This window comes from Glycine max, assembly GCF_000004515.6.
Source record: "Glycine max cultivar Williams 82 chromosome 11 unlocalized genomic scaffold, Glycine_max_v4.0 Gm11_scaffold_116, whole genome shotgun sequence".
In the NCBI taxonomy this organism is placed as follows: Eukaryota; Viridiplantae; Streptophyta; class Magnoliopsida; order Fabales; family Fabaceae; genus Glycine; species Glycine max.
Genome location: NW_024464681.1, coordinates 35,803 through 54,995, shown reverse-complemented (window position 1 = coordinate 54,995; position 19,193 = coordinate 35,803). Strand labels below are relative to the sequence as shown.

Below are 19,193 nucleotides of genomic sequence, written 5' to 3'. Positions count from 1 at the left end.
ACATTAATAAATAAAAAATAATAATTACTCTCCGTCGAGAATAATAAACACACACAAAATAAATATTCTTCTTTTAACCTGATTTATTTTATATCAAGATTTATGATAATTTAGTTAAAAAACATAAGTTTCTATAATAAATTCTTAAATATCATAGTAGAAATAATTTCATTTGAATCTAACACAATTTGTTGTAAATTTTATTATTTGATTTTAATTCTTATTAATAAAAAAATCTCATGAGTAAAACTTCACTCTTTTAATATTTAATTAATATATTATATATTTAAGATTTAAATTCAAAATCATTTGTTAAACGGATAAAATTTTATAGTGATTTATATCCTTGACAATACATATTTATTTTCATTTATGAACTAGTTTAAATTCTAATATTGAAAAATTATATTCCAGAATTAAACAATTAATAAAATGATTAATAATTAATATAATACAATACGAAATTATAAAAATATTAGTATATCTTTTATTTTATTTTTGAGTTATAGGAATATTTTGTGTGTGAGAACATGGGTCCTGTTTGTACAAAATAATCAGTGCCAGTTCTGAAAGTGGAACAGAAAACAGAAGAAAATAAAAATCGTGCATCTTCGTCTTCGTCTTCTCTTTCTCTTTCTTTCTCTCTCTACCTTTGAGTTTCTTCCATTCCATCACTTCCATGCTCGCCTAGGGTTTCTCGCTCTCTGTTTCTCATCTGGATTGTTTTTCTCTGGGCTGTGGATTCCGTTTGTTCAATGCGCATCGTTTCTTCGCCTTTGCTTGCTTGCAGGTGCGGCTTCTGTGTTTTCGATTGCGTTTCGTGCCTGAACCGTTTGATTTGTGATGTCTCGTTCCGTTAGCCTCCGATTAACGGTGTTGTTTGATGTTCGTTCATGTTCACTCATCACTGTGTTGTTTTGCCTGATTCCGTTAACTGAGATTTCGAACTTTTCTTTTTGTGGTTTCGGAACTTCACTTTGAAAAGGAAGAAGAAGAAGCTGCTGCTGCTCTTGGATTCTACCTTCTGGAAGGAACAAAAACAAACGGCATTTTTAATTATATTTTTTGAAATTTTGAATCACTTTGCGATGAATTTTATTGGATTTTTTTTTTGGGATGTAGCTGAATGGTTTTGTTTGAAATTTTGATTTAATTTTTCTTTTAAAATCACCTTCAGTGTTGTGTGTGTTTTAGAGTTTTTTTTGGGAGGTATGTCGATCCTATAGTTGATTCTGATTAGTGTCCGTACTTTTTGTTAACTGGATAATGTTGCAGTAAACATGAACAAGAATCGGCTTACGACTATGGTTTGATTTTATCTGTTTTGTTGATTTCACTGATTGGTGAAAACTTTGAATTGATGAGAAAATAGCAGGGAACCAGTTTTTACTTGATGCTGGTTTTATATGTAGCATAATCGTCAAGGGCGATTGTTGTGCTTGAATAAGTTGGATCCTGTGCTTGAATGCATGTCAATTACATTTTGCGAACTATCCAGATTGAATGCAAAACTCATTTTTGAATACCTTGTTATTTAGTCCTTGGTTTGTCTCTAGTTATGTTCTTTTGGTTTATCATAAAAACTGAATATTTAAAATTCTTGTATTTTATGAGATAGATTGTCTTGTAGTCTCATCTTCACATTAATTTCAGGGAGGGCAGAATTGTTAGAATTTTGGAGAGGAATAGAAGTTAGATTTTTTGCAGTATCTTGTGGTTCCGTCATCCATGTGCAGTTTGACTTGTGTTCCTTGCATTTGACACTTGTCCTACAAGTGAATGGCTTATGGGTTACTATTTTGTAGCTTCTCTCGTCATTTTGAATTTTTTATCTTGTCCATCTTTGTTTTCATTTGATTTCTTTCTTTCTTTTTTTGGGGTCAATTTGTGTCCTTCCTTGTTTCTTATTAGTTAATTTACAATTTTATATTTCCTCTTGGTTTGCTGATGCATTCAAATGTTGGCCTTTGCATCAGGGTTTCAATGTCACGTAGCTGGTAAAGAGGTGGATATTCCATTCGGACTTATAAATTTGATTTGATCGAAACAATGGTTTCGATTCTGAAAGTTGGATTGCACAGGTTCACTCTCCTTGAGTTGTGAGTTTATGGTGTTTGATACACTGCATGAGAAATAAAGTAGAATAGACTTTTTCTGTTACTTCTACCGCACAAAAGTGAGTGCTACTGTTTATCTCTAATGGGTTCATTCTCTGGCACTTGTGAAATTGTCGAAGTAAGGGAAGACCTAAATACAGAGAAACATGCAGGTATATGTCAGTCCAATTCTGGATATAGCTTGGATGAGAAAAATCAGAAGCATCCTGTGCAGAAACTGGGATATAAGGGTAATCTAGATGATGATATTAATAAGCTGTTTGAATCAATTACTCTTAAATCTTCATCAAGGGATTTAGGCATTTTACAAGATGGTACAAGCCCTAAGATGAAAAGTGCATTCAAAAAACCAACTACAGTGGGTGCTTCTCGGTCCCCACGGATTGGACCTTCTGAGCCTGTTACTTTGAAGCAGGCATTAAGAGACCTATGTATATCTAAGGCATCAGAAATGGCTGCCATGAAAAGATTATCAAAGTCAACTGCTTCTCCACGAATATCTGAGGTTGGGAAGATACAGACATTGTACAACTCAGTTGTAGTTGAAGGTAGACGATCTGGGCCTTCTAATGCTGAGAGTAAAGGGAGTACAAGTGAAATATCTCTAGTGCCAGAAGAGAGCAACTCACTTTCCTTGGATAATGCTTCCCAGTCTCATCCAACTGTTAAAAGCACTTCACTGAGCCCAAATGTTCAATCTTCCAAAATTGCTGCTGCAATTGCAACTACACAAAATGATACTGGGGCTTCATTGATGCCAAGTGACTTGGCTAGTTCATCAAGTAAAGTTGGGGTTCTATCACAGTCATCAGAGCCTGCTCAAATAGAAAAACAAACATCTGAATCTTCTTCATCTAGTTGTAACACCAATGGAAGTAAATTAGAGTTTCCCGAAAATGCTTCTTCCCCTAAAAAGATAGGAAATAAAGCCTCTGCATCAAACAGTGGGCGGAAAGGTAGGTTACAAACAGTCTCTTCCTCATCTACTTCAGTAAATGGCAATAGAGTGTGCAAACTGTCACGCAATGCCCCTCGTACAGTTAAATCATTTATCAAGAACAAAAAATTTGGAAAGAAAAAAGTAAAGCAGGATTCAGTTTCTGCTTTATTTGATCCTACATCCAATGAAGTAAATAACAAGTCAGTTTCTGGTACAACTCAACTTGTTTGTGAGAGATGTTGGTGTGCTATTGAAAACAACGAAGGTGTTACATCATTGGACTCTCTCAGTCCTGGAGAGGGAATAAACTCTGTTAATGTGCACTCTGGCGCAGCATCAGCTGGCTGTAATAGCAGCAGAGAAGTTACAAAAGTGAAAAAGAACACCGTATTGAAAGAGCAACTTGAATTTTCACAAAGTTCAAAGAGTAGCCAAGGTGACTACAGTAGTAGTACAAGTACCAGTGATGAGAGTAATCTCAGTGGGTCTAGTTGTGGCAATAGGCCTCACATGTCGAAGGATGTTAGATGGAAAGCCATAAGACATGCTCAAATGCAGCATGGAGTCTTGGGCTTGAGACACTTCAATCTTTTGAAGAAGCTAGGTTGTGGAGACATTGGGACTGTATATCTTGCTGAACTAATTGGCAAAAATTGTTTGTTTGCTATTAAGGTGATGGACAATGAATTTTTGGCAAGAAGGAAGAAGACGCCTAGGGCTCAAACAGAAAGAGAAATATTGAGGATGCTGGATCATCCTTTTCTTCCAACACTGTATGCTCAGTTTACATCAGATAATTTGTCATGTCTGGTCATGGAGTATTGTCCAGGTGGTGATCTTCATGTTCTACGGCAGAAGCAGCTTGGCAGAAGTTTTTCAGAGCCAGCAGCTAGGTACATACTAAGAGAATCTGTCCAGTAATATACTAGGATTTTCTTTTCTGTTTGGCCATAATTATATCATAAGCTACCTTTTGCTTACTAAATTTTTAGGAATTCAACAAATGCTATGATTCCTTGAGTATTATTTCTTGGCACAATCAAATTTGTTTAATTCTCATAGTTGCTGAAATGTGCTTTCATTTCTGGTTTATCTAGTGCAGGCAATAAGGTTTTAAACTTTGATATGTTGATTTCATATAATATAATATATGCTTAGTTGCTGCACCATGTATAATACGATTGTATGAATTTTAAAATGGTGCATTTCAGGATATAAATATGGGTGCAGCTTTTATAACTGGGAAAACAAAATCTGTTTTCGCCTTTTAAATTGCAAAATTATGAAAAAGTGTCAACAGTTTGTTTCACTGTAATTATGCTTCAGGATACCTGGTTAAGTACTCATTCACCCTTTCTGGATAGACATTTCTTTAGTAAGACTAGAAAAATGATAGAACATCAATTGATAAGCTAATAAAATGATACTCAACACAAATCACTCATAGTAAGCAATACACTTGCTGTCCCAGAGACAAAGTCTCGATAGATTATTTTCTGTCCGCTACGTGCAAATAATAGCTCATTTACAAATTACCTAATTACACACCTTACTATCAGATATACTCCTAATGCATAACTATCATCAATTATTTTCTATGAATAATTTCCATTATGTAGTTTCTAATACATTACTGCTAATACAGGATAAGTTGTTTTCTATCGCAAATGCTCCTAATATTAACTACCTCAGTTTCATTGATGGACCGTTTCCTAACTCACTTGGATCTCAGTTCCCATCGGAGTTAGGTTCTGAAATCCTGCCAGTGACTTTGATTACTGATTGATGAGGCTTTTTAAGGAATATATCATGTTACTACTGCTGTCTCGATTTGCTGTCATGCAACTAACTTGTGTGATGCATGTTTCTTTTGTCCATACTTCAGCCAAAAATGTACACTTCAATCTCTATTCACTTACTAAGCTACCGGCTTCTCAATGCCATTGTACCCTGAATATTTTAATCCTTGCAGCATTCACTTCTAGCTAGGGTGATCTCAATTCTTGTTGGCCACTTTGTTTATAGCATTGAAAAATAGGCTTTTCAATTATTGATTGGTAGTATTAACTTCCTACTGCACTCATAAATTGGCATCTGCTTTCTGGTGTCAGTTTTTTCTGTCAGCTTATATACATTCGTGGATTTGTATTTGGGCGATGTCCATGAAGCATGACACTGGGGTATGACATTGTTCTTGCAGAGTGGATTGCTTGTCATTGCAAATAGTGAAGTTACTTTTTTCTTTAACCTCACCAACAAGATTAAGCTAATTAAAAAGAATTATATATATATACATATGTGTGTGTGTGTGTGTGTGTGTCTAAGTATTATTTGTGTTTTTCACAAACAAGATTAAGCTGATAAAAAAACAATTAAAACTAACAATTTAGTTTTAAAAAGTAAAATCTATCAAAACAATGATTAAAATTAGGTGCATTACACAAGTGTGCTTTTGGTCTTGATTAATAATTGCCCTTATATATGCATGCAATTTTTCAACAAATATATCGTAAATATACTGTCTATTCTGGTGCAAATTGCTTCAATAGCTACCATAATTGAAAGGGATATTGTATTCACAAGAATCTCTGTACATGCAGGTTTTATGTTGCCGAAGTCCTTCTTGCTTTGGAGTACTTGCACATGCTTGGAGTGGTTTACCGTGATTTGAAACCTGAAAACATTCTCGTTCGAGAAGACGGCCACATTATGCTCACAGATTTTGATCTGTCGCTAAGGTGTGATGTTAGCCCAACACTTCTGAAGTCATCTTCTGATGTGGATCCTGCTAAGATTTCTGGTCCTTGTGCACAATCAAGTTGCATTGAGCCATTCTGTATTGAACCAGCCTGTCAAGTTCCGTGCTTCAGCCCAAGAATCCTGCCTCCTGCCGCAAAAGCAAGGAAATTAAAAACTGATCTTGCTGCTCAGCTCAGATCGTTGCCACAGCTTGTGGCTGAGCCCACAGATGCAAGATCAAATTCATTTGTTGGTACTCATGAATACTTGGCGCCTGAGATCATCAAAGGAGAGGGACATGGAGCGGCAGTTGACTGGTGGACATTCGGTGTTTTTCTGTATGAACTTTTATATGGTAGAACACCCTTTAAAGGTTCTAATAATGAAGAAACATTAGCCAACGTGGTGTTGCAAGGTCTCAGATTCCCTGACACCCCATTTGTTAGTATCCAAGGGAGGGATCTCATTAGAGGGTTGTTGGTTAAAGAGCCTGAAAATCGTTTGGGTTCAGAGAAAGGGGCTGCTGAGATAAAACAGCACCCCTTCTTTGAAGGCCTGAATTGGGCATTAATACGTTGCGCTATCCCACCAGAACTGCCAGACTTACGTGAATTTGGAGTTTCAGAGATGACCCTACAGTCCCAGGGCAAGGGTGTTAAGTATGTAGAGTGTAATGCAGCAGGAGAGCTAGTGGAATTTGAGTTGTTTTGAAGAGACTGCTCTTTGGCAAGAGTGGCATTCTTGTTATGGATTCACTTGTTTTCAGCTCTATGCTTCATGTGTCGAGCTGCAACAATTATGTAAGCCTATGTTGTATATTAGTTTTGATTATAACAGGGTAAAATGTGCTTTTTGAGGTATAGGAATTTCAGGTTATACGGCAACTTTATTATCGCAATCTGAGAGAACATAAATCCCTTGGAACAAAAAAATGTCATTCTCATCCAGTTCCTATGCTGGAGTAGATTAAAGAATTTTGTTAACAGTATGTCTAAGCAAGATCCTTCCACATCAAGTAAGAATAATCCTAGAAGTAATTCAAGTTGGCTTTTAAAAAGATTTTTGGATTCTAAAATGGCAACTTCAGAATGTGATAGTTGATCACTTGGTTTGTAATATGATTACTATTATATTCTTTTGCCATGTGACCCACTCCGTGAGCTTGAAGGAGGGTGTACCAATGTGTTAAACATGCACTTAGGTTATACGATAATTTTGGCTAAATCAGTCATGAAATTACCATGTAATCAAATCATTTAGAGGATGACAGAAAGTATGAAATTGTACATTTTAAAAGTTTAAGAATGTACTTCACAAACTTTTTCTCGAGATATTATGCATGTGGGACAGATTGGCTATTCTATTCTACCATGAATTGCCGGGAGGGATTTCTGATGATTGATTCGGCTATATCTTCAGATTTGTGCTGTTTCTTGCCTGTCTTTCCAAATCTATGATGATGTCCATACGGGGATAAAAGGTGATAATTAATTAACTGCAGAGTAAAAAATTTAACTGGACTTTGTACTTTCTTCTTTGATAAAGTTCTGAACTGGTGTTCAAGCTACTTTCAACTTTGCGCCTTGCATAGCTTCGACTATGATTGTTTCATTTAGCTTAGGAGCGTGGATTCTGCAGTGACAAGAATAACTGGATCAAATCTTAGCTATATTTCTTTTAAAAAAAATTAATCTTGGCTATTGAAATTAAATTAAACTATATGCATTAAATAATTAAAGAAAATACAACTACAAAAATTCTGAACACTGGTAAATTGTGGCTCATGTAGTTGCTTTTTAAATGCAGGGAATCTTAGTCCGTTGTTTTAGAAGTGTATCATTTTGGGTACGATACTATGATTATTGGCCGTTTGTTTTAATATAAAATACGTGATTCAAATTAATTTAAGTACAAATTCTAATTACGTTTAACAGTTTAAAATAAAATTAATTTTATTAAACTTTAAAATAATCTGCCACTACATCACACGCAAAATGTAGAACTCCAATAATTTTTTTTAGAGAAACTTCAATATTATTATGTCTTAAACGGAGTTAGAAACCTTGCACTAACATGTTGTTTTAAGGAAGATTTATAGGAGAATCTATTGTTCAATTCTCAATACTGCCAGCGAAATTACCTTTGGCAGCACAGAAAAAATGACAAAATTATTTTTCTTTACCAGCTTTTTTGACAAACTTGTGTACAAAAATCAAATGAGAACCACGTTATTTCTCAATAAAATAAAATAAAATAAATTAGAATGCAACAGATCCACAAGAATCTCAATCTGGTCCTCTAGGGTAAGTTTACGTACACAAAGCAAATCCCACGAAAACCAAAGCAATCAAACTGGCATCAATGTCAGAGCCCCCAAAAACCAGAGCAGTCATCTGCGTGGGCGACATCCACGGCTTCATAACAAAGCTCCAAAGCCTCTGGAAGAACCTCGAAGGCAGCCTCGACCGATCCGAATTCGAAACCGCAACCCTAATCTTCCTCGGCGACTACTGCGACCGAGGGCCCGCCACCCGCCAAGTCATCGACTTCCTGATCTCCTTACCCTCGCGTTACCCGCGGCAGAAGCACGTGTTCCTCTGCGGCAACCACGACTTGGCCTTCGCGGCCTTCCTCCGCCTCCTCCCGGCGCCGGCGGATGGGTGTGGGTTCTCGGAGGGGTGGAGGGAATACGAGGCGAGCGAGGAGCGCGAAGGGTGGTTCAAGGGGGAAGGGTACGAGGACATGCACCTGCAAGGGAGGAGGTGGAGTGGGAAGATAAAGGTGAAGTTTAACACGGTTAAGGGGACGGAGTATCAGGGCTCCATTTATGACGCTGGACCAACCTTTGAGTCCTATGGAGTTCCCCATGGCTCCGCCGGTAAGTGGTAACCCTCCTCTCTTCCTTCCTTCACTTCATACTTTTTCTTTTTTTGGCTATCTTAAGCAAAACTAGCGTTGGAAAGTTGGTTTGAAGCATAAAGTTATTTACTAATTCATAGCTGAAAAACTATTTATTATATAAGATTAAGTAATGAAATTACTGATTAAAATGACAAATGATAATAAGATCATTATTTATTTAAAGAGTAATTAAGAAATTAGATAAATATATTAAGAATAGAAATGTAAGAAAATATAAAAAGTTATAAATTACTGTTTTAAACGCAATTTCAGTTATGCTCGATAAAATTAACTAAAATGTTAGCTGCAAGCTGAAAGGTAAAAAAGTAGTTGGTAGTTACTTTGGCTATGATCATATTGGATAAGATATTTTAGTTAGTTTCTAACATTTTTTTGTTACTTGAAAAACTTGTTTAGTTATTTGGTAGATAGATTTTCTTTAGTAAATTTTAACATTTTTTGAAACTTGAAATAGTACCTTTTGAAACATGTATAAAACGCTAGCTTATAGTTTTTTATTTTTTCTTTTATTTTTATCTTCAATATATTTATTCAATTTTTTTATTACTTTTTTTTAAATAAATCATTATTTTATTATTTTTTAATTATTTTACATTTTTCAGTTACTTAAAAATATCTCTAATTAAATAAAAGAGAGGTTATATTTACATGCATTTAGAAGAAAGATAAGCATTAAAGAGAATGTATTTTTGGAAAAGTATATAAATTTAGGATAAATTTATTGCTATCAACTAAGTTAACCACTTTTCTTAATCTTAATGAATTAGGTAATTGGGTATTTAAACGGAGGTAGTATTTTGAATCTGGAATGCTGCTCTTCTGTTAATTGTGGTATTTTGATATGTCAAGGTTTTGGAATAAAAACTAAAATAATGTTGAGGTGTTGGTGAAATGTGCTTGGATTTATGGATTATGCTGTGGCTTAGTTTGTAACTTAGTATGTGTGGCTTTATATACTTCAGGTTCACTTTGAATGACATAGTTGAATTATGTTTATTTAGCACAGGAATTATCACTGCTATAAAATTATAAATGTATGAGTAAATAATACTCCACAAGTTTTGAAGTGTAAATAGCCCTTTCTAGAAAATTTAGTGTTGTAATTTCCTGGACTGAAGGGCACTTCATTGAATGCAGATTTGGTTAAGGCTGTTCCTGATGATCACAAGAAATTTCTTGCTGATTTGGTTTGGGTCCATGAAGAGGTGGGGCTTACTTTGTTTGCCTCTTTGTGCTTGTAGTCGTATCATATGACAGATTTCTAAATTGTCTGGTTTTCCCTTGGTTCAGCAATCCTTGTTTCGTTTGCTTACTGATGTGAATTAAATGAACAAATGCTGAAAGCTCTCTGGATCATGTTTTACTAGGACGATGTCTTTGTGAACACTGATGATGGAGTTAAATGCTGCAAATTGATTGCTGTTCATGCTGGTTTGGAGAAAGGAAAAGATGTGAAAGAGCAGTTAAAACTTTTGAAAGCTCGGGATACTCGGGTGCCTAAGGTGGAGGCTCTAAGTGGGAGAAAGAGTGTTTGGGATATTCCAGAGGTGATAGCTTGCTTCATATTATAATATTACTGCAACATCATATGGGTTTAAATAGGGACTAATATCAGAAAACTTTACATTTTTAAAGACTAAAGGCATGTTTCCTTCTGCTTTTGTAGCTTCTTCAAATAAGTTGGCTTACCGTTTTCTTGTAGGAACTAACTGCAAGTCCAGCCATTGTTGTTAGTGGTCACCACGCGAAACTCCATGTAGAAGGCTTAAGGCTGATCATTGATGAAGGTGGTGGATATAAAGATAGACCAGTGGCTGCAATTATTCTTCCTTCAATGAAGATTATTCGTGATACAGATGAATTAGCAAAATAGTTTCATATTTGTGATATTTTTTGCTTTTATACGGCGTAGTCAAGCTGTTCAGCTTTTAGATCTCATGAGCTCATAGAGATGAGATATTGCGTGTTGTTGATCTGAAACACGAGATACATTTAGATGGCTTATCCTCTTGTTCTGATTTTTAATGAAGCTCTGAACTATTCCTTTCATCAACGCTATGGATCTGAGTCTTTCGCCTTTGAAATGACAAGTGCAATGTCAATGACTTATTTATTTATGAACTATTTGAGTTTGGCATGTTAGTATCAACTTTATTTTGCTAAATAAATAAGCTCAAGTTAGATTTTAGGCTCATTATATGAATAATGAAGCTCAAATTATTATAGCAAGCTAATTCTTACATATTATCACTATTTGTAAATTGTGAAACTTTTCTAAATCTTTTTTTCATTGCAGGGAATTGAATCAAGCATCAATGAACACACTGGCAGCAAAACTTTTGAATTATTGTTATTTATTACTTATTGGTACAGCATATATATTTTCCCATCTCAAAATCATATATTTTTTTTGCTATGCACCCAACTTTAAGTGCATTTTCTTCACGGTTAAGTCAACCAAATTAATGTAACATTTTTTATTCAATGTTTTGTTTAATAAAATAGTCAAAAAATTTATACAATAAATTTGTATGTGTCGAGCGTTGGAGTCGTATTAAAACTAGTTAAAGACATTAGGCCTCCTGGTAAGCATTTGTGACTTTCTTCCTGTTATACTTTATGTGGTAAGATTTGCCAATGATTTGAGTTGTTAAATGTTAAGGCTGTTCATTCATTGTCCTTCTATTCTGAGCGGATTGGTTTTCCAAGGGAAGCTCAATAACATCCTAACGGCATTGGCATCATAATTTCCGGAAACATTAACAGTGTTTATAAATACTGGCATAGATTTGACTTGGTAGTTTCTGGGTCACTTGAATCACAATTTATGCAATTACTAGTTTATATTCCCTGGGTTTATGTTCTGATTCCAGTCTTAAAGCTGATGACTTATAAAACCTAAAGATATCATTTTAGTACAGCAATCAGTGTGTCCAATATATACAAAATAGCCAGAAAAATGGGAAAACAGTTTTCATTTTTCCGTGCTTTCTAGTATGGCTTTCTCGCTGATTGAATGGTATCATTTTTCAACTTTATATTTTTATAAAGATTCTTTATTCAACAATGATCATATCATATGGAAGCTAAATCATGTTTATAGTAAGGGAACAAAATACACATTTCATCCTGCCTTAGTCTTTCTATATATATTTCTTGCCTTTTAGATTGATGATTTGGAATTTTAGTATTAGTGTGCCTTTAGTTTCCTCCTTTCTCTATGTGCTTATTTCTTGTCAACTTCTACTAATTTTCATGACACGCAATAGTCCAAGATACACATAATTTTACTAACATCTAATGCCTAGTCATATGCACTGGTTTTATTTTTCTTTCCGCTGTATTTTAGCAGTTTAAAGTATCATTATACTTTAGTAATTATAGTGAACTTACACAGCAAGCAATTTTCAGAACATGGATTAGGATTGAATCATAATACTTGGGTCAAAAGTGAAGTTTATATGGGTATTTTAACAGTTTAAGATATCACTATCACCTCCTCGTGACTTTTCAGAACTCATGTGTGCATGTGCTTGGCGGCTGACACACAAGCATGCCAATGTGTTGTTTATTAGTTGTCCTTTTTCATCTATTTTTTTTACGGTTATGGCTTCTCCCATATAAGCATATGAGGAACTTTACCTCGGAATATTTTGCAGGTGACTATTTATATGTTTTTTTATATTTTTTTTTTTAAAACGAGTTGTACCAATCGAGGCATTTTATGCTGTGCTCTTAAAGTATGGATTTGGTTAAAGAAACAAGACCATGCCAACATATGCTAACTACAAGCTCAACTTGTTCATTATCCGAAGGTGTTTGTTTCCTATTTATTATCAGGCAAACAAGTGGTAAATTCCGTTATTCACTTAACTAGGAGGAATCTAGCTTTTCTCATTAGTAAGACATGTAGTGTGTTTGGGATTGAATTAACTTCCTGATAAGAAATAATCCATTAATTTTGCTAATTGCTATATTCACTCCCTCTTCCTGCTAATACACTCCCCTTTTAATTTTTCATTCCAATTATTCCCAAAAAAAATAAACTCCCCTGATCATTAGAAAAGCTTCTCTAGATTACACCTCCCTCTTCGATCAAATCAAGAGCACACATTTGGGAGGCAACATCCATAAACACCATTCCTTCTCCCCACAACAAGGGTTGAAATCCAAAGGGTCCTTCACAGCACCAAACTTGTCTTCGGTGACAGACACAAGGGAATATGTCCTTTGAAGCTTTTTGCAGGCATCGAGAATTTTCGTAGACCACTTTGAAACAAGCCAAATTGAATGATGCTTCATGCATTTGAAATTGTAGTTCCTACTGCCCGAACACCAAAGCCATCAACAAAATTAGCCCTTTTCTAAACCATGGCTCCTAACCTATCCAGAATTGAATAGTTACCGAGCTCAAACATGATGTCATGGTAGGTTCCATGTGCCAACAAATACACGAGAATGAAACTGAGAATAGCCCCCACTCAACAACCAAGTTCATTCAATCCAAAATTTGGCCTTGAAGCCTTGAAAAGACGATCGAACGCTGGTCATGGAGAGATCAGTGACAGATGGGAAGTGTATTTGTCAGTGGTATTTTTGAATAAAACCAAGCAAAGGGGAGTGTATTGGTGGCAGAAAGTGAGAGTGGAAATAACAATTCCCACTTTGGGATGAATAGTAAAGACAATGCAATAAATAGTTGCTTATATTTTTTCATAGTATCACCATGATTTTGCGAGATATAATTGATTCTAATATGTTATCTAAACTCACTAATCATGCTGATGTTGGAACTGTCTCTCTACTTGCAACATACATGTCCAAGAATTCTCAAAAGTAAACCCAAAAAACCTCACAAACTCCACCAACTCTTAGGTGCTAATGAAACTAGCCTCAGAAGCAGAACTAGGAGGCAACTGAAGCAGAACACTGGTTGGTGAAGAAGTGGAGCTGGTGGTGGATGATCTTAATGCCTCTGCAAGTGGTCCTCCCATTGAGGCCGCGTGGCACGCATCCTCTCCATGGCCAGTGGACAATTTCAACGACACATCCGAGGAAGTGATTCCTGGTGTTGACATAGAAAGACATGTTCCTGAGTTGTTGTTCTGGCAACCATTGCTTTCACCATTGTCAGGCTCTTGCAGTGTCCTTGGCCAATCATCAAAGAAATGCCTCAAGACATGGCCATCAGATTTGGCTGAATTTCCATCCCCATCCACATGATCATGGTTTTCAAAGAAGCTCTTGTTGTCACTCTTGGCCCCAGAGGAACTACAGAGAAATCAAAACAACTTAGTGTGTGTTTGGATTGCAGTTAGAAGCTTGTTAAATGAAAAAAACATGCATTCTAATGCACCAAAACAGCAACTTAACTTTTATCCAAACACACCTTAGTTATCAAGCAAGGGCATTCAGGAAAAAGGGACAAAAAAATGTGGCCATGGAACACAAGGTGACAAGGGTAACATTGTTTCTAAATTTGGTCTACCAAGAAAGTTTGGGGCCTATTTATGCACAATAAAGTTTTTAAATCTTTTCCAAGTATATATGAGACATAACAGCTAGGTAGGATCAGGGTTTCCTACCATTTATGCATATCAAATTTCATGGTTGATTATTTACTCAATAAGGAACATTTTCAACCTCTAACTAGTTTTGACTGTCAGTTAAGTAATCTTAGAAACACCACGAGATTAACAAAAAAAAAGTCCCTCTGACTCGTTTTATTTGTTGTTTAGGGTACAATAATTGATTGTACCAATTCCTATATTGTGTACCAGTTCTCGTCATTCTATTAAAATATTCTTATAAACTGTTATGTACAGTTACAACTACCTATCTAGCAGTTACATTGGTGTGTTTATTTCTTGAGAAATTATTCAAAAATTAATTAACTTTTTTGTATAGGTGGCAAAGTGGATTGGAGTATGGACTAACCAGAACAACCTCAATATGAGGAAATTAGGACTTGAGCTTAAACTTTAAGCTAAGAAATCAAGCTTTTACTAGGTTAGAGCTTCATTTTAAAAGTCTGAATTGAGTTTGATTTTTTTTTTATCTGATTCAATGTGTCCTGTAACTAAACCATCCAATTTACCATCTCTACATTTTGATATTATTAAATCACAAATTAATATTAAAAAAATAACAACTAAAATAACACTCAGAGAGTAATAGGATGTGCCACCAAATTAGATCAAGCTCATTCATTGCACCAATTGAAATTTCATTATACACAGTTCAAACATAAAAGAAAACCAAAAAAATTCACAATGTGAACTATCTAGATTCAAAATTTACCTTTCACTGAGGTGAAGGAGATTAAATGAAGAAGAGGGTGAAGAAGAAACGGAGGCTATAGCAGAAAGAGATCCATCACGTTGTTCCACAGGCTTTCTTGAACGGTTTCGGCCACGATGCATGTGGCGGTCGCAGTACTTCTGACCCGCCACCGCGTCCTTCGAGCACCGCCACTTCTTGCCGTCGGTCCTCCGGCACCGCCCCGGCTCCGGATCCAGCGCTGCTCTTCCCCAGTAGTACCCTGATTCCAACACTGATGCCTCAAACACATGCCCAAGATCAAAACTTTCATCACAATTTTCTCACCAAAATGGAGTAACTTTGATGGGCATAAAGATTATGGCATAAAAAAGAGCCTTTCATATTCTACTACACTTCTAAAGCCAACACCTCAAAACTAGACAAATCAACTATAAATAGCATAAAACTTAAATACAGTTTTATAGCTGCTTTTACACAGTTTTCAACCAGAAATAGAGTTTCACCTTATAGTATGTTTGGATAGCTCCTAGAATCAATTTTGGACCCTAAAATTATGATAAAAATTTGAAGCAACTATTTATTATTTGGCTTCAACTTAATGATTTAAAGCAATAAAATGAAATTCCAATTCAGGTTGACAAACAAAAAAAAAACACACGTGAAACTACATTTAAGTTTTCTCTACAACATACATAACGAAATAAGTAATAAATGTGGTGAAATGTTAACAATTGATTTACTTATTGAGGATTAATATGGCCACTTTATATTAGTCAAATAGTCAAATAATTAGCAAGTAGAAAAATGGGGTTAGAAATTTACAAGGAGGGTTATAAAGTTGAAGGAAGCTTTTCTTGATTGGTAGAAGGAGCTCAGGAGGAACAGGAGCACCGGCCAGCATGTACCTGAATATCAGAGCCTGCAACTCAAGCTCTTGCCACTGTGCAAAGCTGAAGCAACTCTCCATCCCTAATGAGAAATGAACAAAAATAGAACCTTTGAAAAAAGGGAGCAACTAAGATACTACTATATGTAATATAGGCCAATCCAACTTTGTTTGTTTCTGTTACCAAAGAGAACAAAAGGAATGTGCTAAATCAATCTTACTGGAAAATCTGGGAGCAGAAGGTAGTGTGGAATCAGAAAATGCTGACAGGGTGCAGACTTTGGTGTTGGGTTGTTCAGGTACAAAGAGAGGGAGTGCAGAGGGAGATGGTGGTGGGTGGTGTTGAGGGAGAAATTTTGGCATGTTTGGGGAATAATGTTCTTGTTCTGACTCATGCCGGTTACTCCATTGCTTCAACTGCAAGTCCATGGAGAGAGAGAGAGAAGAGCTATTGAGCTTTCAGCTTTGTGCTGCTTTTGGTTTGGTCGGTTATTAAACTTTGGATATGGACAGATCAGGTTTGTAACACTTTTGCAGAGGACTCTGCCGTTTACTTCCTTTATAATATTTTGGTGCAAAATCTTTTATGTGAAATTAAAGTCTAACCTTTTTTTTACTTCAAGTTTAGTGTCTTGAAAACTCATCAAGAGAGGCAGGATCAAGCCTCAACCTTCAAGCACTTCCAAAGTTATTTACATGTTATTTACTAATAAAGTCTTATGAGATATGAATTTGTTTTTTTTTACAGGATAAACTTTTGTTATCACATTAATTTTTTCTACATTTAAATTACAGTCATAGTTACAATTTTGTATTGATTATATTATATGCTTTGTGCAAAATTGTGAATAGTTAAAATTATGATCACCCACCAATTTTTAAAACCTTGATGTCTCCTAAAATTTTCTTCAAATTGGACTCACATTTCTTCTCATTATCAACAATTCTCCTATGTATTATTAGTGAAGTGTTTTGTCTTTCTTTATATTTATTTCATTTTGTTTGTTTGTTTTACTATGTGATTTTTGTTACATTTAAGGGGAAATTGGTATTCAGGGCATATATACATTAAAGAAAAATACTAAAATTTTAAAGGGTTGTTTTTTATACTATCTTACAAGAAGTGATATTTTTTAAAAAAAATTAAAAAGAATGTAGTAAGTGTCATTTAAGAAAATCTTAAGAAATTTAGTATAATTTCCCCTCATTATTATTGCATTTTTTTATTTTTGAAAAATATTTATAAAAATTTAATTAAAATATATTTACATTATCATGTAATTCTAAATTATCATATGTATAATAACTCTATTAATTTTTATAATAAGATTTTTTTGTTCCCTTCAAAAAAAAAATATTTTACAATAAATTTAAGTAAATTGGGTCATACTAGATCATTCGGGATAAGTTTCAAAAAATACTTACCACTTACCAATATACTTACAAATCACCTATCATCTTATATTGGTAGTAAAATTCAAACATGTATTCTTAAGGATACAGGTTTAATCTTTATCAACTAGATCAATTTTTGTTAGTTAATTTTTATAATAATTATTTTTAAGACATAATATTACACATTTCTTTAATTTTTTATTTTTTTAATTAATTAATAGTAGTATAAAAATTAAATTCTCTTTTTAAAATAGAGATATAAGAAGAACATGGAAAATAGATAGTAAAAGACTAAAGGTAAGTTTGATTGTGTAAAAAAAATGAAAGAAAAAATATTTGAATTAAAATAAAAAATTAGAAAAATAAAAATATAAGATCCATTTTAGGTTTTTAAATTAATTTTTTTTTCTAACCAAGCAAAAGGTAAAAGATAAGAGAGGTAGGAAGAGAGAAAGAGAGGGTTCTGACAAGATTGTCTGCAAAGTTTGTTTTGAAGGGAGAGTGGGGAAGGCTTACAGCACTTGGGAAAAGGACAGGCGTGAGACAATACAGGTGAGAGGAAAAAAAAAAACATCTCATCTGAAAAGTAACAAAATAACTGCAACTGGATACATAACTAGCCACAAGAAACAACTTACACTGTGTCACTGTGCCACTCTGCTGTCATTCTGTGATTCTTTCCAAATACTATACTATAGCACTTGAGTACTACTACTACCCTATATCAAATAAACCTTTTATTATGACAAAACAAAATAATTGATGTACGCGTCTAAAAAAATAATTATACTAATTAAGCTTAATTACATATTTGTGAATTTTATCACTTAAATAATTTTTTTATGATTGAGGAAAAGAACAAACCTTTTTTGATGCGTTGGATGTGGGAAAATAAACCTTTTTTTTATGACAAAACAAAATAATTGATGTAGGTGTCAAAAAATAATTACACTAATTAAACTTAATTACATATTTTACCATCTAATTGTTATTATTTGATGAATTTCATCATTTAAATTTTTTATTTTTTCACATTTTATCATCATGTTAATAATAAATCGATATTGTTTCACAAAAGATAGTAATCTTTTATAGTAACACATTAGTATCCAATAAAATGCATAAAAATTAAAAACTTAAATAATAAAATTTATAAAATAATAAAAATTGAATGATAAAGTGTACAATTAAGTTTACTAATCATTGCAAGAACATAATATTATTAAAAAATTATTATTGTTATTTTATAAAAAAAAAATATACATCTAAAATGCATATAAAAGATAAAGAAAAAGAAACATATTAATCTATGGAAAGAATGAAAGGACAAATATATATAAGTTTAGTTAGTCCTGATAGTATTATTTAACCAATAATGAAAAAATTGGAAGAATCGATAGAAATGAGACTCTTATGAAAAATAAAAATTATAATAAGATGATTTGCTTTCATTTAAATAAATATTTAATTATTCTTAATAAATCAATATTATTTATTACATAATAAATATATTTTTAAAATATTACTAGTAAATATATTTTTTTAGTTTAAAATGAAAATTTTTCTCACTTTAAATTACTATGTTTGGTCAAAAAAAGAAAAATACTAAATAGTAATAATTTTATTTATTTAGTTGAAATGAAGAAAATATAACTTTTAAAAAATTTCTAACATTTTATCTCTTTTCTATTTTTTAAATTTAAATTTAAATATTTTTATTCATATTCTTGTTTTTCTCTTCAACTAAATAGGCATTTTTACTTAATATTTACAAATTGGTCAACACACATCAGAGTGCAAAATTAGCTAGATCGAGTTAGACCAACCCGGATTTTCTTCAAGCTAAGATTTTTATGGGCCAACCTAGTCTTATATTGGATTACTAGGCCGAATTAGTTCTCAATAAAATATC

At 33.7% G+C, this 19,193-nt stretch overlaps 3 protein-coding genes across 5 annotated transcripts; 2 read left to right on the top strand and 1 right to left on the bottom strand.

The window, feature by feature from the left end:
* The first annotated feature begins 532 nt into the window (after positions 1–532).
* LOC100813470 (serine/threonine-protein kinase D6PKL1) lies at positions 533–6,656 on the top strand. Its single transcript, XM_003542511.5, has 3 exons — positions 533–790; positions 1,977–3,950; positions 5,658–6,656. Exons 2-3 carry the CDS (start codon positions 2,200–2,202, stop codon positions 6,505–6,507), a joined length of 2,601 nt encoding a protein of 866 aa, XP_003542559.1. The 5' UTR covers positions 533–790; positions 1,977–2,199; the 3' UTR covers positions 6,508–6,656.
* Positions 6,657–7,910: 1,254 nt separating this feature from the next.
* Positions 7,911–10,767, top strand: LOC100499649 (calcineurin-like phosphoesterase). 2 transcript variants are annotated; one of them, XM_041013697.1, is made up of 4 exons: positions 7,911–8,674; positions 9,856–9,923; positions 10,086–10,265; positions 10,385–10,767. In XM_041013697.1, exons 1-4 carry the CDS (start codon positions 8,158–8,160, stop codon positions 10,418–10,420), a joined length of 801 nt encoding a protein of 266 aa, XP_040869631.1. In that variant the 5' UTR covers positions 7,911–8,157; the 3' UTR covers positions 10,421–10,767. The 2 variants fall into 2 exon arrangements, with proteins under 2 accessions (XP_040869631.1, NP_001237737.1); NM_001250808.1 differs by having other exon boundaries at positions 8,158–8,674; positions 10,421–10,591.
* A 2,638-nt stretch (positions 10,768–13,405) lies between these two features.
* Positions 13,406–16,405, bottom strand: GRF12 (growth-regulating factor). Of its 2 annotated transcripts, none has more exons than XM_003542518.5 (4): positions 16,108–16,405; positions 15,823–15,969; positions 15,019–15,271; positions 13,406–13,989 (listed from the first exon to the last, which is right to left on the bottom strand). In XM_003542518.5, the coding sequence occupies exons 1-4, from the start codon at positions 16,313–16,315 to the stop codon at positions 13,590–13,592; spliced, it is 1,008 nt and encodes a 335-aa protein (XP_003542566.1). In that variant the 5' UTR covers positions 16,316–16,405; the 3' UTR covers positions 13,406–13,589. The 2 variants fall into 2 exon arrangements, with proteins under 2 accessions (XP_003542566.1, XP_006594200.1); XM_006594137.4 differs by having other exon boundaries at positions 15,019–15,259.
* Between the last annotated feature and the right edge of the window lie 2,788 nt (positions 16,406–19,193).